Source organism: Myodes glareolus, chromosome 15 (assembly GCF_982192425.1).
Source record: "Myodes glareolus chromosome 15, mMyoGla1.1, whole genome shotgun sequence".
Taxonomy (NCBI): domain Eukaryota; kingdom Metazoa; phylum Chordata; class Mammalia; order Rodentia; family Cricetidae; genus Myodes; species Myodes glareolus.
Genome location: NC_142040.1, coordinates 17,333,293 through 17,360,695, shown reverse-complemented (window position 1 = coordinate 17,360,695; position 27,403 = coordinate 17,333,293). Strand labels below are relative to the sequence as shown.

At 35.5% G+C, this 27,403-nt stretch overlaps 1 protein-coding gene across 5 annotated transcripts in view; it reads left to right on the top strand.

The window, feature by feature from the left end:
* Xrcc4 (X-ray repair cross complementing 4) overlaps nucleotides 1–27,403 on the top strand; it is a 212,661-nt gene that overhangs the window by 65,455 nt on the left and 119,803 nt on the right. For all 5 annotated transcript variants that reach the window (XR_015734962.1, XM_087896767.1, XM_087896769.1 and 2 more), the window contains 2 exons: nucleotides 16,931–17,097; nucleotides 26,477–26,629. Coding sequence is in view for 4 of the 5 variants with exons in the window: in XM_087896767.1 (XP_087752893.1) it covers nucleotides 16,931–17,097; nucleotides 26,477–26,629 (320 nt within the window). In the remaining variant the exon portion in view is untranslated. The remainder of the gene's footprint in view (nucleotides 1–16,930; nucleotides 17,098–26,476; nucleotides 26,630–27,403) is intronic.

Sequence of the window (27,403 nt, the reverse complement as noted above, 5' to 3'; positions counted from 1 at the left end):
TTTGTGGGAAAAATGTTAGCGTTGAGAACTGAAGCTCAGACAAAGCATTGTGCTACTAACAGAAACTGCAAAATGGGTGCTGAGATCACAGCCACTGAACTCAAGAGAAAGGGGTCTGGTAATCACGTGCTAGGTCTCCGAAGCTAGAACAGCTGCGGTTTGTCAAATCTAAAGACTGGATAATGTTCATGTTGGATCTTGCTTGTCTTAAACATTTGGTCCAATGGGTTCTTTTTGGCTTAGAAACTTGGTTAGAGTGCAGTATGAACTTTCAGAAGAAAAAAAACCATTTTTCATTTCAGGGAGCAATGTTTAAAATACATAAGCTGTGTATTTATTGCTGTGGATACCTGACAGTAAGCATGACCATAAGCAGAAAGGTTTCAGTAGGTAGGGTGATGAAATACCATCTCGGCTGCTACATTTATAACTTCTAGTTCTTCTGTAATTTTTGAAGTGCTTGATGAAGCAATTTTATGATTGATGTGTTCATCTTTTTTCATGCATCTATTATTTTCACTTTAGACTTTCAGAAGAAACTTCGTCATTTTTACTCTATTGAGAAATCGGACGATGTATTTCATTATAGCAGTTTATTGCTACAGCTTTGAAACCATGAAATCTGCAGTGATGTTCTTCAGTGCAGTCTGTGTAGCCTTTATTTGTGCTGAGACGCTTAATGACCTGTCTGAAGCATCTTTTCTTCTGTCGTCTTTGCACATACATAGCCTCTGAACACCCATTTGTAACCCTTAAATCTTGTGGTTCTCAACTGTGGGTCACCCACCGATGTGGGTCATCGGAAAACACAGATGATTATATTATGATTCATAACAGTAGCAAAATTACAGTTATGACGGAGCAACAAAAATCATTTTATGATTGGGGGTCACCACTCCATGAGGAACTGTATTGAAGTGTCATTAGGAGGGTTGAGAGCCAGTGGTCTAACCCATTTGGCTTTGTGTAACAATAGTAATTTCTCTTTGTAGTAAATTATTTTGTATTCACTGAAAGATTTGATTAAAATTTGATGCCACCAAAGTTTATAGAAAATAAGTTGAACTTAACTCTCCTAATGGCAGTTTAATCCAACAGTTAATTTTAAATTGGTATCTATTAATTTTTTATAATCACATTGCATACTTTGACCATATTAATATTCATTCCCTAGTTCCTGCTCTCCTCCCCCACTACTATTTCCCTTTCCCACACGGTCTCTCTTTTTTATTGCTAAGTTGTACATATTTATTGAAAATCTAGGATCCATGTAAAGAGGAAATATGAGATTTTTCCGAGCCTGTCTTAGTTCATATAAGATGATGATCTTCAGTTGCATCTCTATATTCTGCAAACACTGTAATTTCATTCTTCTGTATGTCTGAGTAAAATTCCATTGTGTATCCACACCACATTTTCTTAATTCGTTCAGCTGCTGTTGGTCCTTTAGTCTGGTTGTACATCTTTACAAGTGTGAACAGTGTTGTAATAAGCATGGGTGCACATGTTTCTATGATATACTCCTTTGGATATTCACTATGGTATAGCTAAGTCATATGCCTATTCTATTTTCTGCTTTTAGAGAAACGTTCACATAGAGTTCCATCTTGGCTAATTTATATTCACATTAGCAGTGTGTAAAGATTACTTTTATCCTAGCAATCTCACCAGCATTTGTTATTTTATTTTTAAATCGTGGCCGTTCTTAAACACAAACTAGCATTGATTTGTATTCCCCGATGTCTTTATGTGCTTATTGGCCATTTTATTTTATCCTTTGATAAAACTCTTGTCTTTTGTGTCCATTTTCTAAAGGGCGGAAGTCGAGGCAGAGCAAAGCTGATTATTTATTTATCTGTTTGTTTGATTATTTAATCTGGGTGTCATAGGGTGAAAATTGAAGTACCAGCTTGAAGAGATCCTTCTCTGTTCCATCAGTTAGGTCCCAAATAGTGATATAGAGATTTATTAATTATGAAAGACTGGCCTTAGCTTAGGCTTGTTTTTGACTAGCACTTATTACATTAGTCATTGCTATTAACCTACGTTCTGTCATTTCCATCCATCCTGCTTCCTTTCTGTCTCCTCTGCCTTTCTTTCTCCAGGATTTCCACCCGTATTTCTTGCCTAGCCATTGGCCTCTCAGCGTTTTATTACACCAGTCAAACAGCAAATGCATCTTCACATAGTGTACCGATATCCCCCAGTATCAGCTTGGCTGCACTGTTGTGTGGCAGTCAGCTTCATAGAAATTTCTTGTAGTGGTCATTTGTTTTGTCAGTTCTTTGCTCAGGACAGCTCTCAGCTTCTGGTCGCGATCCTCCTGGCATCCTTTGCCATCAAGGCAGCCACAGAAATATTTGCTAAATTTTTACTTCTCCTTTCTTTGATTTGTCTTAATTGCAGTATCTTTCTTTCTATAGTCATTGTTACCCTAATGTAACCTAGTTATAGGAGTAAATATCCCATCAAATTCACAAACTCTTACATTCAAATAAATGTAGAAAATATATACAGCATGCATATCAGAGAGTCAGAATCCAGGGAGCCATCTTGGAATTCTTGCATTCCTAAGCTAATAGAAGGTCGTAGGTGTCTATTCTTCAGTTTCCTCTTGCCATCTTCAAATACATCTGTGTCTTTCACACCTCCAGTTTTAAATCAATCAATCAATCAATAAATAAATAAATAAAAAAGCGAAAGAAGACAGAGAAGAAGTCTTAATTCTGTTTTACCTGCAAAGCTTTTGGTCCTTCCCACTCCTCCTGAATTTGTTGTAACTACATATGCTCCAACCCACACTCCGTTTTTCTCGGATCTTCAGTTTCATTCTCCTACTGCTTCCTTCCTCAAACTGCTAAGTGTAGAGGCTTTTTTTTCAGGGGAGGCTTGAATTTACTTTTTGATTGTTCAGGTTTAAACACACAGTTGTTTTCCTGTTTCTAGTGGTTCCTGGGTCACCTATTGCCAGAGGGAATGCTTAAAATACAAAAATAATCATGTTTTCTCCAATTTAAAATCACTGGGAAATCCACTTTGTTTTTAACAAAGGAGCCAAAGTTGCTTTTAGGCATGTTACATGCTGTCTTTCTGCGTAGAAAAAAATTAAACAATTTCTTAAATTAGAAGTTTGTACTGAATATCATCTAGATTTTTAGGCTGTTGAAAATTAGGCGTTAGTTTATACAGCACCACAGCTCTGCATGGCAGAACTTCTCCACCACTACGGCTGCCTCTGTGGATGGGGATGTTCTCTCTCTGGTTTGCCATTCATGTTGTTGACCTGGCTCACAGATACTTGACATGGTAATCCCTGGCTCAGCACCATTCTCTCTTTTGAATCTTTTTGCTTTGCTGTATTTCAGTGTCTGCTGCCAGACTGTGATTCCCATAATGACAGAAAGTATGCTTTCTTTATGCCTCACTTCTGGGCAGCTAGCACAGTTCTTAGTATATACTAGAAACAAAGTGAAAATGGTTTGAATATTATTGATTGTACTTTTGCATTGACATATATTAGTTAATGTATAGTGGGCCTTAGAAACATACACGTTTTTAATTTACAGGTTCAAGTAATTTCAGATCAAGTATAACTTTTAAAAGTTATATCTGTTTAGAATATATACAGGTGTGTTTTCCTTGTCATTGTTCGATAAATATATAGTTCTCCATATAATACAGCAAATACCGCTTTCATTATAGTAAGTACTATTAATTGAAAGACAGTTTATAGGAAAATGTGACTGTGTTAGGATACAAATTCTACAGCAATTGATCCAAGGGATTGAACTTCTGTCTCTTAGTATCTTATATGGGGTGCTGGACAGTTCTCTTGCTGATACTAAGAATTCGTTGTATTATATCAAAAGCCAGTAGAGAACTGAGTGTACATTAACTCTCTAGAACTATTAAAAATCTTGCCAAGTCAATTGCGATTTGCAATGGATAATCTTTAAACATGCTGTGATGAATGGTTGTGAAAACTCTTTAATAATGTAGTTACCAGTGCTTCATCCTTTGGGGGAAGTGTAGGAATTGTGACTTTCTACTTTCTTACTGTGTTGCATTATCTGTCTTCTTGAGTGCACTGAGATAAAATAAAACTTGCATTAGTAGTAGATCCTCTATAAAAGACTGATAGGCATTTCATTTGTTCTTGCCTATTAATCAATATACATTTATTTCTTTTCTGAATGAGCCTTCTGACAAATTCTATTTTTTATAGTATTTGAGAGTAACGGATTTGGTTATTGGTGAATTAAGTGCACATGATTAATTGAACTTCTTTTTTAGTTTTTAATCATTATGATTTAATTAACTTGAAATGTAAAAGCAATTATTAAACTAGAAATCTCTAAGAACAACTGCAGTACACTTGTTTACTTACATTTTCCTTTTAGTGTTTGAGCAAGGCATTTTTTTAGGCCTTATTTTTGGTTTTTAGATATGTCATGTTGGATTGTTAACAATATACAATTTTTAACTAGTATCCAAGGAAAACTGTTTTTGAATGCAAGCAGAGTAACTACTAATGCTACAAAGTGTCATAGAATGCTTTTGATAATGAGAAGAAAGGATATTTAATCCAAGACTGGGTGATGCCTCTGCTCACTTACTGAATAAATAACAATGGGAAATTTTACATCAACATTCTTCTTTCTCTCTATTAAAGTATGAGCAAGTTCATGTAGTGATCTTGTTTATATGAGGTGTATCACAGGATCAGATGTTTCTGGACTGCTTCCTGCGTCAGTGGTAGGTCATTTCTGTGACATAGGTGTCTAAGGGAACATGTTTTCTGCTTTTCATCCCCAGCTCACCTGTTTTGATACTCTCTGATTTCAGTCTTAAATGTTGTTAAAGCATTCATGCATTTTGTTCTCATGAATGCACCATCTACATTTATAATAAACAAACAAATATACATAGAAGCCTTTTCCCTTTTTTCTATAGAAAATGACCAGGAAATGAAGTATCCTTAGTATCCATTTATAAACTCTATAAGGCTGAAATACAGTCTTGATATTGGCAATCTTCTGACTATAACATATATCTTGACATGTATTTTATGCTGTTGCTATCACCAAAATGTGTGTATCTCTGTTAGTTTTCTTGTGAAGAATGGTTGATACTGCATTAATTAGCACTCCTTTATATTATATAATTCTCATAAAATGCTATTTCTTTATACATCTCTTTACATGTTGAATTGAGTGTTACTACATAGGTGCGTTGTTTTTGGCATTTCCTTTTGAGGTAGCTTTGCAGATATTCAATCTCAAAATAGTTTTTATTTTTTAATAAATTAGATATTTTTTGATATAGCGTCTCATGTAAGCTAACATAGGCTTCAAACTAGCTATGGAGTCTCCGCTGCCCTTGAACTATTTCCTGTGTTATCCTCTGAGTGTTGATTCACATGAGGGCATGTCTGTACTTGGTCACGATGTTCTCTTAGAGCATAATATCATATTGATCAGCTTTGTTTGTATAATTAAAAAGATATCTCCAGAATGACCTTAAAAGATAAGAGTATGTTAGAAATATCTGCAGTTGTCGTAGCTCACATTCATCCTTGTTTGAATACTAGGGAAAGTATGAGTGTTTCTTCCTGACTGCATTACACGTGTGACTCAGTTCCCAAAGCTCGTCTAGTAGTGACGTCAAGCCTTTGACACTACTTTTGAGTGATTCAAAACAGTAAAAATTACCAGACATTTATGTTGCACCTAACAGTGTTTTCCCGTTGATCTGCCTTCACCTGTAACATGAGTAGTCTTATTGAAGTTGTGTTTTTAGATGCCAGCCTGCCTCTACTCCCTCCCTCATTTAAGGTTCACAATTCATCTCTAGTAACTCACTGAATGAATTGTGATCACTGCATTCCCAAAATACAATGGCTGCTGTATTATCCGAGCAGTGTTTTGGTAATGAATGTTCTCATTTGACACTGCTTCATAAAAACACAGTTCAGAGAAGCAGAATGATAGCATGCCAAAACAGTTGATTTCTTTTGGATCACTGAAGCTTAGTTTCTGGTTTTAATATTTGCCAACAGTGAGAAGCTGTTCCATGTAAAATGACTTATTTACATAGTTACCACACAACACTTAGTATTTCATACAGTAGGGACATTATTTCATTGAAAACACTGATTTTAGTGTTGCAATATTTTAATATTTTGTCTGGCTACTTTATACTTGAGCTTTTGAAATTTGAAAATTTGATGTAGCTGTATAATAGTCATGGTTCATTATAGTTTTCTGTATTTACTAACATTGTGGGCCATGGAAAATATTGCTGTTTTTATCCACTTATATCTAGCATATATTCTTTGATACATCTTTCTATACTACTGGTTGCCATGTTCATATGTACAATAAGAACTAAAGAAAGTGTTTGTAATTAAATTTCAAATTTAATTTTTCATGCAGGATTCTACAAAAACTTACTACATTGCGTGTGTTCTCTGCACCACTTTAGTGTGAAAATGAGAACTCCAAATTGAGTTAATTACTGTAACCTCTGGCAGAGTTCTCTCTGTGCAGACACCTTTCAGTAAATACTCCATGGACAGTAATAATAGTACAAACATTTTATGGATTCCTTTTTCCTATTTCTTTCATACTTCTGCTTCTTATATTCATACTTAATGAAACTGAAATGATAGATTTTACTGTCCTTCTATACTAAAAAGTATGTATCCATACATGTATGTATGTATTATAAATGAAGTATTAGTGAATTTCACAAATATATAAATATTACTAATTCATAAATGTTGCTAATTGAAATTGAACTAATGGTATCACCATTGCTCTTTGTTAGTTGTTTAGTCTTAATTATAATCTCTTAATCATTTTAAAGATCTGATGATTATAATTCATCAACTTTTTTGACCAATAAATGCATTCTTCTGTTAAAGATACATTGATATAGAACTTAGACATCTTTCATGGAGCTTTCTAATGATAAAACAAAAGAAAAAAAAGAGAAAAAATAAGCAAATCCAATAGCACTTTCCTGTGGCGGGGTCTGGCACCTGGCAAAGGGAAGTTTAAAGAAGAAGAGTAAGTCATCAGCCTTGGCCCTCGAGTGGCTGAAGGAAAGAATATACTTGATCCCTACCACATCTTAGCATCCTTCAATGATGCCTTTGTCCATGTCATTGCTCTTTCCAGCAAGGACTACTGGTGGAATGACGGTAGAGGCTGGCCAATATGGGTCCTCCCTGTGCACAGTTATGTTGGTTGCTCAGGATGTGGCCTATATGTGTAAGCTGCTAGGTGATTAGTACTCTACTTATCAAACTCTGGGACACAGGAGCAAACAGGACCAAAGCCCTAGGACCTGCACCATCAGACCTTTTTCTAGAATGAAGATCCGGTGGCTGAGTGTGTTGTCCCATCTTCTCTGACAGCACATGCAAGAAAGGGGTTTTTGTGGCTGCTCTCCGTGAACAGGATTTGTATTATAGTCTCAGATTATTTTCTGCTAATAAATTACTTCATGTAAGAAGAGGAAGAAGAAAGCAAGGTGATTGATACATAGTAGAGTATGAAAGCTACAGAAGGTTTCTCTGAAATCTCCCAAGACAGAAGGCTGAGTTGTGTGGAGCCTACTGTTAGTGGCTATTTTAGTTTTATGTGGCACCTTCCTTACGTGGTCTAACTTGTAAAGACACACACCTTTAGAAGTGATTTTTAAAGCAGCATTAGGCACATAAAATATTTCAAAGGGATCCTTGATATCAAGATTAATAAAGTGGCAATTTAATCTTGTTTTAAACAAATCTCCTTCAAACTTTGATTTAATAGTATTAATTTTATTTGGAATAGCAAATATGATAAGCTTATAATAATAACAGCTTTACCCCCAGCAAACTATCCCAGCCTTTTTTCTAAGACTGTTTTAAAAACAAAAAGCGTGTTTGGGGTTATATGCTAAATCTGCAAGTCTTTCTGCTTCAGTGTGAGTTGATTGTTGTCCTCTTATTCTGAAAGAGTCTTTGAACAAGATTTGCAAATGTATAGAGAACATGGACAAACACTGTGATGCACAAAAATGGTCCCTGCAGAATAAGTGGGACACAGAAATAAAGATGAAAACATGTCTGCCTCAGAAATGATATGTCTACAAAAGCATGAACCTTAATTTTTATCTATTTACTACTCTGACGAAGGATAATTTATTGCATCACTTTTAGGTCTATTAATTAGTAAAGCAGCAATTGTCAGTATTTTTTGTTGAAAACCTTTAGTCAATGATTTTCAGTTTAAAAAGCATATTGATCATGTCTCACTGTATGAAGGGCATTGGAAAACATAATGAACAGCATTTTATACTGCTGTAGTAGAGCTTTCCCTACAGACAGCTATTCTTTATATTGAGGCTCATCAAAATCCCAATATAAAAATAACTGTAGAAGGATCAGAGAACTATCATATGAATAAGTGTTCAATAGGCGGATTTATCCTATCCAGGAGAGTGAGAAAAATTATGAATACATGCAGTGGTGATGATGGATACAGATGTTTTAGAAAAGTGGATTGTGGATTTGGGAGGTGGGTGTTGAAAGAGATCAAGCATGAAAGATAAACAGGCACCAGCCATGAAAGCCTCACCGTTTGGGCAGGAAAGAGGCATTAGACTCTTATGCTAGGATTAGCGATCAGATTAGAAGTTTTAGAGACCTTGTGGTAGAAGCGGAGATGGAACAAAGGACTGACAGTGGCATGAAGTGTAGTTGGAAGGCTGTCACATCACTCAGAGGGCAGGCAGTGAAACTAGCCCTAAGAGAGGCCATTGAGATCGAGGGAAATAGAGAAACTTGAAGTATTTAATGTACAATTGGCAAATATTTTTAGTTGAAAAGATGGGGGAAATGAAAACAGAAGAAAGGATTAGACTATAGAGTAACTTCAGTTCCTAGTTGGGAAGAGAATTTGGTTCCTAGAGGTAAAGCAGGTTTGTGGAGTAATGGTTCTGTTTAGTTTTAGATAGGAATTGTATATGTTCTGGGTCCATAACCAAAGATAGCTTAGTTTGTGGGTCTAAAGCTGAGAATTCTAACCTCATGAAACAGTCTTGGCAGTTCTCCACATGCTGCCAGTGGGAAAAACCTTGAGAGGGCTTAAGATCATCAGAGAGAAGAGGGGAAAAGAAGAGGAGTTGAGAACAAGAATACAAGCAGCCATTAAAGAACCGGTCCAAAAATAGGAGTCTTCCAACGACACTGATAAGCAGTAGAGGATAGAAACCAGGCCAGTGAGGTGTCACTGAAACCAAGACCATGCATATTCAGTAAAATCTGTGTCATGTCCTGTGGTTGAAAGCATAAAGGATTCCTGATGTACTTGAATATCTAATAGGAGAAGGTAGCAGGGATGGGAAAAGAAAGGGGGAGTAGTAGGGTTTATTTTTTAATGCAAACATACAAATTTAAATGTTGCCAAGGTAACCGTAAAAAAACTCTATGAAGTAACAGACAAGAGTTTGCAAATGCTGGTTGGCTTTCATGTCCTGATCTTCATTTGTTTCTTATCCTGTCGGTCTTTATGTCACATCCATACTGTGTGAAGAGGTCCAGATGTGCCAGGGATCGGTCACCCTGGGTCTTTGTATCTGCTCTTTGTGCGTAGTGTGATCCTGTGCTCTCTAGTACCTCCCATAACTAGCTCTTCCACAGTCTTCACTGTCTGCTTGATGACAGTTTCTCCCGAAAGGGCGAGCCAGCTCCTGAGTACACCCAGTATTTGCGCAGTCTTTCCTCTGGTGGCAGCCACCATACTTCCATGTGATTGCTGACTTAAAGATCCTCCTCTCTCTCTACGTGATGTTTATTACCGTGGAAAACATGTTTACCTGTTTCAAACTGCTCAAAATTCCTGTTTTAAATGCCTAGCATACACCATAACCTCAGAGTGTATATTGAGTGAGCACATGAGAGATGTGCCGTGGAATATCTGAGTCACTGAAGAGACAGAACTCAGTTTGAAGGTTATTCTTCTAATGCAGAAAGCACCCCATTTCCTAGAATATGCTGCAAGGATATGAAGGCCGTAGAAACCTCAATTTACCTTGAAACTATTATGGTGGGGTATGCTGGAGCTGAATATTTTGGAGGCACAGGTTAGCAGGGAACCCTGTGGAGTTAAGGAGGGACAGAATTTACATTGGTTACATGTTTGTTTCATTCCTGTTTTAAGCATAAATTCAGCTTATTGCCTCTGTTTATAGCTAAAGTTTTCATGTTCTTATATTAAAAGAAAAATTGAATAGGAGGAAAAGTCTTCTGTCCAACCAACTGTATAGGAACTTACCACAACCCTGAATTGACTGTCTTTCAGTTAACATTATTCATAGAGAACATGGGGACTCAAATTATCACTAATTGGCCCGGAAAGAATCAGACTGGTCTAACACTGTCCACTGATCTCTGGTAAGGGGGACTTATGAGCTGTAAAAAGAGAGTTTAGACTGTGGCGATGAGTTATCTAATAGGAAAGGGAAAGTATACTGACAGTCTGTAATTAATAGAATGCAGATAGTATGTGTGTCAGATCTTTGAGGGAATTATTGTGTGCTCTGGAATCTAGGAGGCAAAGGTCATTTTGCTAATGAGGAAAGGGGGTGAGGAGGGTGGAGACGACTTGGAATTTCTGAAGCAAAACAGAGGCTTATCACTACCACAAGATTTGTCCCATAGAAGCTGATCATATGACAGCCCATTTTTACCCTTTCCCCAGCAGCCCATTTACTCATTTAGAAACTCTGACATCTGCCATTTAGATTGATTAAAATTGGAAGGAGTTGTTGAGGTCATTGTTAAGAGTGGGATTGGAATTTTCCCTATTGTCAGACTGAAGCCAAGTGAGATTGGTTTCAGGAAAATGTAGATTGTGCCAGCCAGATCCACACTAGTGAAGTGAATGCAGAGGATTGACAATGAACTAAGCAATAACCAGTAGAGTCCACAGTGACTCAATACACAATATCCGGTGCACAGTGAATCCCATAGGAAATGGCATATAAAAGTTCATTCTCCTAACATGGAACAAGAGCCAACTGGTTTTTTTTTCAGTCAAAATGATCTCATGTACACTTTTATAGAAACAGCATGGTATTTAACTCTTCATTCATTTTTCTTTTATGTTTTTTAAAGGAATACATAAAAAATCAATCTGACACCCAAATATCATATAAGCTTAGTCCTAAATTATTAAACTTGCACTAAAAGTTATTATCATAAAATAGTACAAGGAACTAAAGGTGGTTGATAAAAGAGGTTAGTTGATACATGCAAACTGGCCATCATTTTGAAGATTTCTTTCATTGTTTTTCTTTTGTACTGAATTCCATGTGGTTTTGACTTAATATTGCTACAATCTAAGTGGATTTTTTTTCTTATTTTACATGTTAATTTTTGATCACTAATATGACAGTACTAAACCAGTCCTAAATTATTATGTCCTCATGAATGAGATTAATAATCCCCTTAGCAAAGCAGCGTGAGGGACCTTAGAAGTTAGCTGCTTCTAACCATTTGAGGTTGCAGCTCAAAGGTATCTTCTGGGAGGAAAAGCTCTTGACTAGACACCAAATGTCTGCTTCCTCACCTTAGACGTCCTCGAATCATGAGCAATACAGTTCCATTGCTTTTAAGCTAGCTAGTTTGAAGCATCTTGTACCCTGAATAGACGAACAAGTGTCTTGCCTTGTCAGGATTCAGAATATTCTCAAATTGCTCCTTGTCAGAATATGTCTTGTCCATTCTGGAAAAATTAGTTCACTGTTTTCTGTTTTCCATCCTTGCAACAGAAATCAAGTTTCATTATAATCCTGATCCTTCATGTGTAACCTGTTTCATTTCTTTGGGAGTTCTTAGAATCATCCTTTTGTTCCAAGTGTTCTGAAATGTAGTGATTATATGCATATGAATATCCCTCTACTACATTCACTTTGGTTCTAGAGTACTCTTTTAAAATTAAAATTTGAAATAATCAGCTCATTCATATTTTTATAATTACTTTAAAAATTCCATGTCCTCTCTTTTGTTTTCCTTTGGATGACTGCATTATGTGAATTTAAAGCCCTCTGTAGGAATTCTCAATTTGTATTGAGGTTCCTCAAGTTTCTTTTTATGATAATCCATGAAGACCTAGAGAGTTAAGTCTTACCTCCTCACAGCCCTGATTTTCAATAACATCGTCTCTCATTTGCATATCTATTATTTGTATACCTGTGTGTATCTCTCTGTTTCTGTGGCAGTGACTTTTGCTGTGTGTCTGTATACTCCATTCTTTGGTTCTTGCTGCCAGGAAGTGATATTTGAACTTGAGATCTAGTATTCTGTTTGTAGACTGTACTGGGACCTGTGGCGAAAAGCCTTGTAAATGTGGGTGTCATCCTGTTTAAATGACTTTCAGTTTCTACTTTTATTCTTTTGGCCAGCACTGAAAATGGGTTTGGTTGTTGATTTTGTTCCCTCCTCCCCTTAGTCCTAAAGTCTGTAATTACAGCAGAATAGCTCGTTAAGTGCAGTTAGCACTGCCTGAGCTGGAGCACCTGAGTGCTAACCTTTAACGAGATACTTTTGGCAAGGAAACTCAGTTAAATACATGGCCACTTTTTCTTGTTCTCCCCATTCTTTTCTCAACCTTGTCAAAAGAAAGGTGTGTGTTGAAATTATTTCCAGGCAGGTCATTTGTTTTCATTTGTCTCTAGGTGAACTTGGACATCAGAATAAATAGTATTAGTTTTTAGTGTGCCCTGAGACTCTGGTTTCCATGATATAGGGCGTCCTTGGTCAGTGATGCCAGAAATAGTTCCAAAATAGCAGTAGGTAGGAGAACTTTGTTTCCTAGAGATCTCAGATTAAAATATAATTAACAAAGTTCTTTCTTAGCATTATTTTAAGTATTTTAATGCCAGGTATTTAAAAAAATTATAATCAATAGTTTGAAAATTGTTAAGCCCTCTTCTTTCTTAGCAATAAATTCAAAAAATTAAGCATACCAATAACTTTTTTAAAATTTATCCTATGTTTTACTATTTTATTTTGGGACTTAGAAGAGATACTTAACATTTTCATGATTCTTTAAGGATCTCAGCTTTGAGTTTAATGGTTTATGATAACTTATAATGGGTGGTAGTACTGAAAGCATAAATATTTTATTTCTAAAATGTAGGCAATATCTGTGTGATGACTTCTAATAATAATGTGCTTTCTTCAAGTAAAAGTAGTTCAGTCCTCTTGAGGATGTCAGGGTTGATGGAAGTGCACTATAATTTCAAATTGAGAGGAACCAAATTTTTATAGTTAGAGTGTGTGTCTGTGTGTGTGTGTGTGTGTGTGTGCGCGTGTGCATGAGTGCTGTGTTACTAGGTTCTTGTTCCTTTATAGAGTGTTTACAGAATGAGCAATCCTTTAACAGTGTTCCTGAATCTCAGTGTTATACACCTGTACCATGTTTAGTACACATAATAAGCAATCATTTGACAGTGTTCATAAATCTCCACTGTTACATATCTGTACCATGTTTACTACACATAATGAGCAATTCTTTGATAGTGTTCATGAATCTCCAGTGTTACACACCTGTACCATGTTACAATACATAGTGAGCAATCATTTGACAGTGTTCATGAATCTCCAGTGATACACACCTATACCATGTTTAGTACACATAATCAGCCATTCTTTAACAGTGTTCATGAATATCTAGTGTTACACGCCTGTAGCATGTTTACTGCACAGAGATTGCATTTGATTACTCAGGACTCCACCACAAATAGTTGTCAACATTGTCTTTCCAAAGTAGAGAATTTTACAGTTGCTGTATAGTATGTAATCATTTTTACATGACCAGTATAATAAGAATGAATAGATGAGTCCATTCATGTTTCTCCTTATAAATTTTCTGATAGTGTTGTATTATTTGTAGGACAGAATGATTCAGAAATGGGCAATGGCAAAGTTAACTAAAGGAAATAAAAATAATTGAAATAAGGTCTTACTCAATTAGTCCAAGCTGGGCTGAATTTACTCTGTAGTCCAAGAAGTCCGATCTTTGGGGTTCATCCCCAGATGCTTGCCCTTTATTGCATTTTACTGTTCGGGATAGCTGATGTTCATGCCTTTCAAAGCATAATGTCACAATCAGCCAGAAATTGCTTACTCTGAAGGAGAAACAATATTTCCATTTATTTTAAACACTATAATTAGTTAAAGAATAAATTAAGAATATTTTTTATTTGAAAAAGAGAACATGAAGTTGAGAGGAGTGTTCGGGGTCGACCTGGCAGAAGTTAGGAATGAGAGATGAATGTCAAAAACACTGTATTCATATATGATATAAATTTTAAAATATTTTTAAATATTTGAGTGATATTTTGACTAACATTCATTTAGAATTAGTTTTTTTTCTTTTTCTTTTTCTTTTTTAAAAGACGTGTATATAGGACCCCCTTGTTCTTGTTTCTGCATTAGTACTTTGTAGATTGCTTTGCTCAAGCCAAAGTGTGGACACATTCTCTACACACTTGATATTTTAAAAGTCTCCCATGATGAAAACCTTTCTTCTCTAAAAACACACTGACAGCTGTAATACAAAGAGGATGCCGGCACCTTTGGGGATATGTGTTCTGTTTACAGTGTCCTCTGTTATTTACAATTAAAGTAAACTTAGTTGTTCTCTTGCTTTACATAATCTCACAAGGTAATATTGTAAGATGACCTTTAACTTTCAGTTTGTTTACACTCAGAAAAGCTTCAAAAAATACATGTTCAATTTTTTTTCCAATCATTAATTTTTTTAAACCTTTACTCTTGTTACATGGACTCATCTTTTATTATATGAAAAATTTCAAATGCCATATGATTAAAAGCTTAAAATGAATAATTAAATCAGATGCAGCAGTTTCAATTTAGACTAACTGAATTTCTGCTCTTTTCCAGTACATTTTTGTTTAATGTTTCTTAAATTGTTTAATTCAAGCAAATGAGTTCCTTTCCAATGGGTATGCTCATTGAAATAAGGGAAATTCTTTTGTTTATCTGATACTATTTTAGTGTTTTTAAGAGCTCATAAAAGATGCGATAAAACAAAGGATTAGTCAATATTATGAGCAATTTAGGCTTAAAAATAGTGATGTATCTATACATATTTTGTGGTTAGTAATGTAATACTTAATCCTCCAAAATGTGTTTATAATCTCAAATGTATAAATATTTCTTTTAGCTTCATTTTTTTTCTTGTTGTGACAGTTTATTTCAGCTCCCAGTTCAGGATGCAGTCTTCTGTAGTGGTGCACCCCCACAGCAATAGTCGCTGGAGAGACTGTCAGTTCAGGATACGGCCTACTGTAGTGGTGTACCTCCACAGCAGTAGTCGCTGGAGAGACTGTCAGTTCAGGATACAGCCTTCTGTAGTGGTGCACCCCCACAGCAATAGTCGCTGGAGAGACTGTCAGTTCAGGATACGGCCTACTGTAGTGGTGCACCCCCACAGCAGTAGTCGCTGGAGAGACTGCTGAGCTCTAGCTACAGGCACTGGTAGAGAACAGTGCACATGTGTGTGCTGTGATCTCTGATGCGCTCTTTTACTACCCAGTAATTAACTTATTCATGATTATCGCCAGAGACATATCTTCAGACCAACCTGATGTAGACAGTCATTGAAACTGTCTTCCGAAGTGCTTCTGGATTGTGTTGCATTGACAGTTAAAAGCAACCATCACAACCCTGATTTTCTTCAGTTATTAGATGAGTATAAATGTTACTCAACATCTAAGATTCATATTTTAAACTTTTTGTCATTGTGTCCATGATTTTAAACTATCTGCTAACCATATGTTCTATATGAACACTTAAATTAGGACACTTTATAAGAGTTTGCCTTTTGGTGTTATATATCCAAGTGATAATAAATTAAAGGAAGTTACTGAAGTTATTAGTTGTCATATAGGTTATAGGCTTTGAACTTCTATATTAATAACTTCTAGTTACGTTATTTTTGTCTGGTTTTTAAATTGTATGATATATTTTTGTCTCAAAAGTCTCAACCTGAGAAATGATACATTTTGGAAATATTTTCATTAAATGCATAAACTACTAGAAAGTAATGATCTAGGAGCAATAAATTGGTAATAAACCCCAAACAAGTGACTTTTTGATGATTATAATAATGAATATATGTTTATATAAATATATAGATAATTAGTACATGTGTTCATTTGAGTTTCATAACTAACACTTGCATTGTAGTGCTTTGTTCTGAATATACTTCCTAAAATCGTTGTAAAGATTCTTACTTTTTACAAAAGTATTCATGTTGTCCTTTAGTAGTATTCTTATTAGCAAGTCATAATCTTTACATAAGGAGGCAATTCCTTTATAGTTTCTCTAGATTATCAGTTTCTCAATATTCTTTTTACTATTATCTGGGTATTTAACCATTTAATTTTTAACTATTGCCAATACTAGTTATTTCCTCAGTAGCACCTTATATATGAATTATTCCAATTGTTATACACAAATATATCCTCTTATTTTAGTAGTACATGAGTTAAAAATAATAATGTGTAGCATGTTCCTTTACTCTGAGCAGAGGAATATAAACTTAGGCTTTTATAAGTGAATGGTTTGGCACATCCAAGAGTAGGTATTGCTTTCTTTTCTGATATGAAGTGAGAGACTTTATTTTTAGGCTATTAGCTGATTCGTATGACAAATGCAATAAGAAACTAAGGAGGGACCCAGTTTTGTGCTGGATGTTGACTCGTGTATGTGGTAAGTACACTTTCAGTTTAAACTCATACATTTATTTCCCTCAGAAGAAAGTATGTTGAAAACTGATTGTCTAATTGTTCAGTTTCAACACTATTCCAAAACTGAATGTTTTTCTTTTATTCCTTTTATTCTTTTTAGTTTAGACTTGGTTCCTTCAACCTAGACAAAGTTCCGAACTCAACTGAAGTCATTAGAGAACTCATTTGTTACTGCTTGGACACCATTGCAGAAAAACAAGCCAAAAACGAGCACCTGCAGAAGGAAAACGAAAGACTCCTGCGAGATTGGAATGATGTTCAAGGCCGGTATGTAAACAGTGTGCTTGCATCAGGAAAACACTGAGCTCTTTCATTCCTGTAGACGTAAGCTAATGATATATAAATTTACAACATATGTAGAACAGGCATTTTATAAAATCCTTCCCTAATTATTCCTTTACTCAATTTTATTCGACCACGTTATTAGTGGCTGTTTTGTACAGCAGGAGAGTATTAACCATTTATGCTCTCTTGTTGCTTGGTAGAATCAACAAACAAGAAAGTAAGAAGTGACTGCAGATCAAATATCACAGGCCATTATTATATTGTTAAAAATCATTAGTCGGAGTGTGTTGCCTGCTGAGAGACTGTGTGTTAAGCATACACATGGCCTGACCTAGTCCCCAGCACTTGCAAAGAATAGGATATTTATAAGGAAAGGATTGATGTAGCCTAATTTATAGGATTAATAATTAACAAAGGAGATGTGAAATATAAATAAGCAGAGTTGACTTTTTGTTTGGAGTTACTGAATAATAATTACTTCAAATGATGTGTGTCTTGGCCCCACTAGAGACACTTCCCCTGACTGAAAATTCATGCTACAATCATTTTTTAAAAAATGACATAATTGTTGCTACTGAATAAGACATTGAAAAGTCTTTCATTTTCCTGGATTTGCCTCTTATGTTTTTTAATGGTGAATAAGAATGATAAATTTCTTTCCAGTTACTACTTTTTCATGTAAATAATGTTTTCTCACCCAAATTGTGCTATATAGTAGATTTTTAAAATCTCTCATTCAAGGTCAAGGTATAATAACATTCATCTCATTTAAAGAAACCTGTAAACTTTTAGGACAACTATTGTGTTTGCTCTATATGGACTTGAAGAATCCTTGAGGAAGTACATATTAAAGAGTTTGATGGTTTTCAACATATGTAGATGAGAATGAGCATAAGTAAAAGAAGTTCTTAACAGTAAATAAAATGAATTAAGGTAGCCCATGTAAAATTGAATAACTAATACCCAGTTATTTTAAACAGAGACTGCTCATTTGTTTCCTGGCTGCCCAGACCTGAGTAATCACACCGAAACTATATTAATTACAACTGTTTGGCCTGTTAGCTTAGGCTTCTTACTAATGAACTCTTATATCTTAAATTAACCCATTTCTATTAATCTATGTATTACCATGAGGTTGTGGCATACTGGTAAGGTTCCAGCAGCAGCATCCTTTTTCTTTGGCTGCTACATGGTGTCTCTCTGACTCCACCTACTCTCTCTCTCTATTTTTTTATTTGGATTTTCGACCTGACTTTACCCTGCTAAGCCATTGGCTGAAAAAACATTGTTCATTATCCAAGAAAAGCAACACATATACAGAAGGACTTCCCATAACATCTCCCCTTTTTGTTTAAATATAAAAGAAGATTTTAACTTTAGCATAGTAAAATTGCATAGAACTAAACAGATATCAAGTCAAATTACAGTTATAATACTTTTTTTGTAATTCTAAAAATTTATATCTAATTTATCTTATCAGAACTAAGGAAAACTGCTACTATAATTATCTGTCTTTAACTCCATCACATACTCCAGAAGGAAACAATATTACCTAGGTGTGCCTTGTAAGCAACTTCTAAAACTCTAGAACAGACAGAAACATCTTGCTGACTGGACAGTCACCCGAAGTTCTTCTGTAATGTTGGGGCATCCATTTTCAGCTTACAGGCCCATAGTATCCAGCAGAATTTTTGCTGAAACAGAAAATTTGAAGGTTTGTTTTGACTGTCAAAGTTTATTAGTTGCTTTATTCTGTGTCCTTTAGAATGTCTGACAGTTTCTTCTGTGAAGCAGAAGAACCATATGTATTATGCTATATATATATATATATATATATATATATAGCATAATACACACACACACACACACACACACACACACACACATGTATATTATGTTGCCCTTTAAATGAAAACAAACATTTACAGACAATCATTTTGAAAATTTAGCTGTTCTTTTCTCCAAACTACTTTCTGCTGTTTGTTGGGCCGAGTATTTTTAGGGCTCATGGAGACCTTTGGGAGGAATCTTGTTCCATCATACCCCATTAGCCTGTGAGGAATCTTTAGGTTTTCATCCTCTGTGGAAACAAAAGCAGAACCTCCTTTCCAATGGAACATATCCTTAGACTTAAATTTTGAAGTCAAGGTACCTTTATGTTGATTTAGCTTAGCAGCCTCCCAATCAAATGTCTCTCTGTACTTAGCTCTTTAACAGTCAAAAAATTTAAAGAAAACACAATAATATGCATAATCCAGATACTCTGTGTATTTTCTATCTTTTTGTGGCTTACTTTATTTACTCTACCTTTAATATTGATCTTATTATCTTTACTTCTTTAATCTATGACTGTTGGTACTCTCTTACATTATGTTAACTATCTCTTTAAAGATTTTGTTTTATTTTTTAAATCCTTTTACATCTTTTTACAACTGTCTATATTCTTTTTCCTCTCTCCTAAGTCTACATGCAATTTTTAAATATACTTTGTCTTGTTTAGAGGTCTTTTATATCGGAATCTGTCCTGTTTTGTATCTATAGTTCTTTTTTGACAAAGAGCATTTTAAGATGGTAAGCAGTGTGGTCGTGGCAACCCTGGATGCTGGCTCCACCTCTTGTGGCCTTTCAGTGTGGTGGACGTGTGGAGGACGTTTTCCACCTCTGCGAGCCGTGCTCACTGCTCCAGGTCCAGGGATGCAGCCTGTCTGGGTTTCAGTTAAGCCAGCTGTATCACTCTGCTCACAAACCTCATTTAAGTTCAGGACCTCCCAGAAGAGCCAGAGCCAACATCTTTTCAAAGAGCCATGCAGTTTTTGCTGCTAATGCTGATTCAGGAAGCCCTCTCTTAAAGGAACTGCATCTCTGCTAGCCACCAATAAGCAGAGCCTATTTGAAAAAAAAGAAAATGGGGCTACCAAGAAACTCCAATTGAATTCGTTTTTATGAGTCTTAGCATGTTTTTCTTTTTTACGTAAACTTTTTTAGGTTTTATGTGGATGTACATTGCCTAACGTTGGACGCTATTTTGTAAATGGAAACTGCTTGTTTGTTTTCTGGCTGCCTATTAGCTCAGGCTTCTTATAAATTAACTCTTACATCTTAAATTAACCCATTTCTATTAATCTGTCTATTGCCACGAGGCTGTGGCCTACTGGTAAGATTCCACTGGTGGCGTCTTTCTCCTTCAGCAGCTACATGACATCTGTCTGACTCCAACTACTCTCTCTATATATCTGTTTCTGATTTCCCACCTGACTTTACCTGTTAAACTGTTGGCTGAAATAGCTTTATTCATTATTCAATAAAAGCAACACATACAGAAGGACCTCCCACATCAAGTTATCTTTGACTTTCACATTTTTATATTAAAGGAATACTTTTATTCTCTTTCAGCTCAAAATTATTCTTTTATATTCTGATATTTAACCTAATGTATAAATGAGTGAAATCCAGTTTATATATTAGGAGACTATATAGAAAATCAGTTAATTCTTCTTTTACATTTTTATTTTTTATTTAATATGAATTTGTATCATGTCTGTGCTTCAAAGCATTATTAGGACTAGTATCCATAGTCTGATTGTATTTTTCTATTTTGTGGAAAAATAAATTAAATTAAAGGAGATCAATTGTGGTTATGATATGCCACTTTATTTTCATAATAAAACTCAAAATATCTTCAGTGACAGGGTATTTAAACCACAAATTGCCTACAGAAATGCAGACTGGGTTCTCTGTACTTGAACCAATTGATTTAAAATGTCTCTTGGTAACTGAAAAAGGACTGTGTGATTGGCATTCAGCTCCAGGTGCCTGAGCTGCAAGCAGCAGGGAGTGAAGAAGAGCCTGCAGCCTGTGCAGTGAAAGCAAGTGTGAGCAAGAACACAGGTCCTTGACTTGCTTTCTGGGGTTTTGCCTGCCAGCTACAAGGCATTGCCTGTCACTTGTCTTGTATGATTGCTCTAGCTTAGCTCTTCTGCTGTCATTACTGGGTCAAATATCTTCTATTTGGCCTAACAATGTGTTGCCATTGGGGTGAGCTTACAAATCGAGGGAAAGGGATTCTCTACAGAGAATTCTAGGCTCTTGTTTGTATAATTGCTATGAGACCAGTGAATTTACATATTTCCTGAATTTGTTTTCTTTCCTTTTGAGAAGACAGCGTGCTGACTCTGAGGCTCTCTCAGTTCACTGTGTCTTGTCGCAGCAGCAGTTTCTCAGGTTCTCTTCCTACCAGCTAGAATCCCAGAACGTGAACAGCGTTTAGCACACTGATTCCCTATGACTGGAGTATTAGCTAGGGCTTGGCTTTCAAGAGATTAAAAGTAGAACCCAAGTGTACTGAGTTCAGAAACTGGGGACATAGAAAGTAGACCCTCATCAGGCATTAGGCCCTATTAGGAGTCCCTAATAGTTCACTTATCAACGTAACCTCTGATTGGGATTGTGTTCATTTGTGATGGTATCATTTCTTCCCACACCATTGTGTTTGTACTGCAGATAAAGGAAATAAGGTGTTAGAAAGAAAGGCTCAAACAGGGTGACAGAAATTCCTATAAAAACTATGGTAGATGCGTCTGGAATGTGTTGGGATTGAGTAGGCATTAATATAAGCAAACCCAATAATGTACTTGTATGCTTATTAATCCCTACAGTTTATTCTCTATTTCAGGAGGTTTGTATACTAACAAGTTGTTTACAAAATATAGTTATGTTTTAAAGAGAAATTAAATGCTAAATAATATATCTTCAATTTTGAATATAGTTTTGAATTGAAATGTGTATCAATATTTGCTCGAAAGCAAATATGAATTCCTTTCTTTAGGATGACATGAATAAATAAGACTTTATAGAGGAGTAAGGAATTACAGGATGGATAGAAAGTATAAACATCAATGCACAGGCCTTAACATCTTTTTGCTATTACTGTTTAATAATCATTCAATAAGTGTGCCCTTTGTTCCATTTTGAGCATGTTTCATTACAGGGTTAGTTTTGGATTTTTTAAATAAAAGGAAAACATTAGAAATTTGTATGTGAATCCTGAGGTTATTAGCTGTATTTATTTACTAGATTTTTGTATTTAATTTCAAAAAGTAAGTCTCAAGTTTCATATTACTGAATAGGTCTTTTATTTACAGTCAGACCTTCAGTTTAGAAAATTTCGGGCTTTATTGTGAGTTATAGATATTATAGCCTTAATAGGAAGCAGTCTTCAGTGAACTGAGTTGACTGAATTAGCAAGCCTTGGAAACTCTTTCTCTTTGTCTTAATGCCTTCAAGGTAGAATCACATTATCTACAGAAGAATTCAGTATGATTTTTAAAGACCTCTGGAGATATCCTTCTGTCTCCTTGGCAGCCCATTAGATTGTGTAAGCACAGTTACAGAAAATCTCTCCTTCAGCGAGCACAGGAAGCAGCTGCAGCCTTCCTCTGCCTGGCCTCATTCTCGTCAGCTCTCAGCCTTCTTCAGCCATTCTGTGGTACTCAGATTCTCTTTCATTTTACAGCCTAGAGCTGGTATAATGTGGGCTGAATGCACTATTAATATAATGATCACTATACTGTTTCTGTACCATATGCTCACATGCATGTGCCTCTTATTTGTTCTGGACTGTGAGTCTGTTATTTTATTTGGGATATTTTTGTATGAAATTTCTTTGTGTTTGCTCCTTTTTTCTGCACACTGTTTTAGATTGCTTTATTGCTCATCAATGTTTTATTTTGAAGCATTGATACTTTTGTAATTAGTATTTATTTATTTGTTCCTTTTTAAAATAACTATATTCTAGGCTAATTTCCCAAGTCCCTGATTACTGAGGTTAATGATAAAGTTTAGCATTATTGATCTATGTCATGGTCACTTTCGGGAAGGACAGATGTCATTGGGCCTTTTCTCTTTGATACTACTTACAGTATCATCTCATTTGAACCTGGCCTTAGAAAAGGTTCTTGACTAGTTGTAATCTTTTTCAGTGGTTTGAGGGTTTGTTTTATTGTCCCTAAGTAAGCAAGAAGTCCCATGTCTCTCCTTAAGCGGTGGTCTCACCTGATCAGTCTTGCCCAATTTTTCAGATAGAAGTTTAACAGGGAGCAAGTACTATGTAAGACATAGCAAATTATAATGCTATAGAAGATTGGTTTTAAAGATACTTTAGGTCACAAACTCTGCATGTCTTAAGTCCTGAATATCCTGAATACTGAATAGAAAGGTAATACTCTCTGAGTCTGCTGAGAAAGTAAATTTGTATTCTGTGACTATTTATAATAATACCCTATGCTGTACAACTCGGTTCCTGGGAGATTTTGTCATGGTTGATGATCAGTTTACTGCAATAAAGGTGTATAAGCAGGGAAGGTTAACCTACATGAGGCACAACTTTTTTTTCCCTATAACAGAAAGATGTTACCTTTCACAATATAGTTGTGGTTATGGATATTCAGGTTTATACTACTTTTTTTTCAACTGTCTGAAATTTATTAAATTATCAAAGTTTCCATTTCCGCCCCTCCTCCCAACACCCTCCCACTCCCTCCACTCCCCCTCCTCCCTCTCCATCGCTAAGAGCTGTCAGGGTTTTCTGCCCTGTGGGAAGTTCAAGTTCCTCCCCCCTCCCTCCAGGTCCAGGAAGGTGAGTCTCCAAACAGACTGGATCCCCAAAATCCAGTATATGCAGAGGAAACAAGTCCCAGTGTCATTGTCAATGGCTTTTCAGAAAGACTCCGGGCCAGCCACATTCAGAGAATCCAGCCACATTCAGAGAATCTGGTTGGATCACGTGCTCGTTCAGTCCCAGTCCAACTGGCCTTGGTGAATTCTCATTAGATCAGTCCCCTTGTATCAGTGGGTGAACGCACTCCTCACTGTCCTGCCTTTCTTGTTCATGTTCTCCCTCCTTCTCTTCCTCATTTAGACCTTGGGGGCTCAGTCCAGTGCTCCAATGTGGGTCTCTGTCTCAATCTCCATCTATCAACGGGTGAAGGTTCCCTCTGGTCTTGCCTTCTTTGCTCACGTTCTCTTTCCTTCTGCTTCTCGTTTGGACCTAGGGAGTTAAGTCCAGTGCTCCAATGTGGGTCTCTGTCTCAATCTCCATCCATCGCCAGATGAAGGTTCTTTGGTGATAAGCAAAATATTCATCAGTTTGGTTATAGGCCAAGGCTGGTTCAGGCAGTTTATACTACTTTTATGAAAATTATTTAAATTTCACTTTGATTCCTTTTTAAAATTTAATGTGTTATACAAATGATAGTTTTCAGCCGGGCAGTAGTGGCACATGCCATTAATCCTAGCACTTGGGAGGCAGAGGCAGGCAGATTTCTGTGAATTCAAGGCCAGCCTGCTCCAAGGCAATACAGAGAAACCCCATCTCAAAAAACCAAAAATAAATAAAAATGATAATTTTCATAAAGTTTTGATAATTAGCTTGATAGTTGATATATGTGCTTAATTTTCATTCAAGGAGGTTTATGTGAAAATCAAATATGAAATTAAATCTAGTAGATTCTGAATTTGTTGTTATTTCTAAATTTTTGGGTAAGATATTGGAGTATGTATAAATTTTATTGCAGTATACTTATTTGTATGTGTCTAAAGCGTTTTATTATTATATGTACTGGGATAGTTTAGGCATATGTGTGTGTATATATATATATTCTATTCATATTATATTTTTTATGTTGTTACATTAGAAAATATAATATAAAAATAAGAGAATGTTCACCTGACAACTAGCATCTGAGATTATAGATATAACATGCCCCTGCATGAAATGAACCATAAATATTGGCATATTTTTTGAAACTTGAAAGACTGAAAGGAAGTAGGCATTCCTAAGAGGAGTCACAGACCATTGGGGTCTCTTGTATCCAATGAGGTAAAACAAGTTTGCTAAGTCCCCTTTTGCCAGTGTGAAGTGTCTGAAGAAATACATGCCCTATCTTATGCTTTTAGAAAAAGTCTTCAGCCACTAGCAAGGACACAGTACTGCTAAAGTATTCAGATTAGTCTCCTGGCTGGTAGACCAGTAGTATACAACTAGAAGGGCTACAGAGTGAAAGGGGCATCTACAAGGAAGAGAACTTAAAGGTTATACTGCTCTCAAACCAATGTAATGTCTGACTGGTTGGCATCTTGGAAGACAGGTTCAGAGAAGCTACAGAAGGGCTTGTTGAAAAGGACAAATACTCTAGGAGACATGTAATAAATCATCGATTGAGCTGGAAAAAACTGTTCCTGTGAACTCACTTCATATCCTCAATGTGTAGTAATCATCTCGGCTGGGCACTGTGAATAAAGCAGTTGGTAGAACACACATATTCTCTGGTCTCATGGAATGACAGCCTTAGTAAAATCCATGCTACAACAAAATCCATGAACAACACTAATTAGTTCAAGAATAGTATTACATTTTGGCAATTTATTTTTAATAATTTCATTGTATTATATGTGTATATATGTAAATATTTAATTAATATTAGGACATATGTAGAACACATATAAAATACCTTTAAGAATATGTAGAATAAGGAGCGTTGTAAAGATAAAGATAGGCAAAACTCGACTATATTTAAAAGAATACTTTCAATGAAAGAATTTGTGTTTAAGTTTGTAAAATAGAAATTTTTTCATAACCTGCTTATGTACACATAGGTACCTTCTCCCTATGACTTGCGTTATTGAGCATTAAGGTAGTCCAGGGACTACTATAATTTATTATTACTAGACAATTTTATTTCTTTTTTCTTACATATCTGAAACTGAAATATATGTACTTTTTGACAAATTCATAATTTCTTTATTGTCTTCTTTGAAATATCAAGAGACATAATTCAATTAATTACATTTGTGTTTCTATTTAGTTTTAGGTGTATGCATGCATGTGTGGTGGGTTAAAAAGACACAAGTAGATCAATTATGTTCTTGTAGAAAAAGTCATAATCTGAAGATTGACAATAAATTAAGTGTATTGCTTTAATATAAAATATGTGAGGTGCTGCTATTATAATAGTATTAATATACTAAGGAAACTGTATACTTGTTTAAATTTCTCATGAAAATATTCTTTTGTAAATAAGCTACATAAAAATAAATTATGGTTGGACATTTATTTTAAAATTTTTTATTTCTATCCATTTTCACTATTCTTTGGTTTAGAACATTAATTACAAATATTAATAGTTATTAGTTTCCAATTTATTTGATTTTCTTCTATTACATTTAAGTTTTTGAAAGCATATGTAAAAATGAACTTAGTTATTTTTGCCTCCAAGTTTTCTTGAAATCGTGAGGATGAAATTGCACTAATTAATGATGTGGTATCTCCATGACTTATGATTTGATCACTTGTTTGATTTTTTAGATTTGAGAAATGTGTGAGTGCCAAAGAAGTCTTGGAGGCCGATCTGTATCAAAGATTTATCTTGGTGCTAAATGAGAAGAAAACAAAGATCCGAAGCTTGCATAAGTTGTTAAATGAAATCCAGCAGCTGGAAAAGAACATGAAACCTGAAAGGTACATCCCCTGTGCTCTTAGACACCAGGCGTAAATGTGAGGAGACTGGCTTTACAGACCGATGGCAAGGTCGATGCCAGTTTTTAGTAATACGGTTTTTTATTTTGTTTGTTTTTGTTTTTTGTAGTCTGGGTTTAGATATCCTATTGTAGGTGGATGCATTCTCTACATAGTTTCGATTGACATTCATGGTGTCATTTAAAGTACAACATACAGTCATGATCTATAAAACTGGCATCTTGGAGTTTGTGGTAGTTTTAAAGAATGTGGCCCCCAAAGGAGTAACACTATTAGGATGTGTGACTTTGTTGGAGTAGTTATGGTTTTGCTGGAGAAAGTATGTCACTGTGGAGGTTGGCTTTGAGGGGAGATTGGCTTTGCAGGTTCATATATGTTCAAGCCATGCCCAGTGAGAGAGTCCACTTCCTATTACCTTCTGATCAAGATGTAGTCAGCATGATGTCTTCCTGCATACCTCCAGTCCCCACCATAGTGGTAATGGACTGAACCTCTGAAAGTGTAAATGAGCCATCTCAGTTAAATGTCTTCCTTTGTAAGACTTGCTGTGTTCATACAGTCTATTTACAGCAATAAAGTGCCTGGCTCAGGCAGGGTTTAGTTTACTTATTTAATTCTTAGACTTTATGAACTAAGAAATATGAACTAAGAACAAAACTTTTCACCTTCTCCAAGGTTACAAGTTGGTTGAATGTCTGTAGTCTTTATATCTCAGCAATGTTAACTTTAAATCCTGCTAATGAATGATAAATTCCA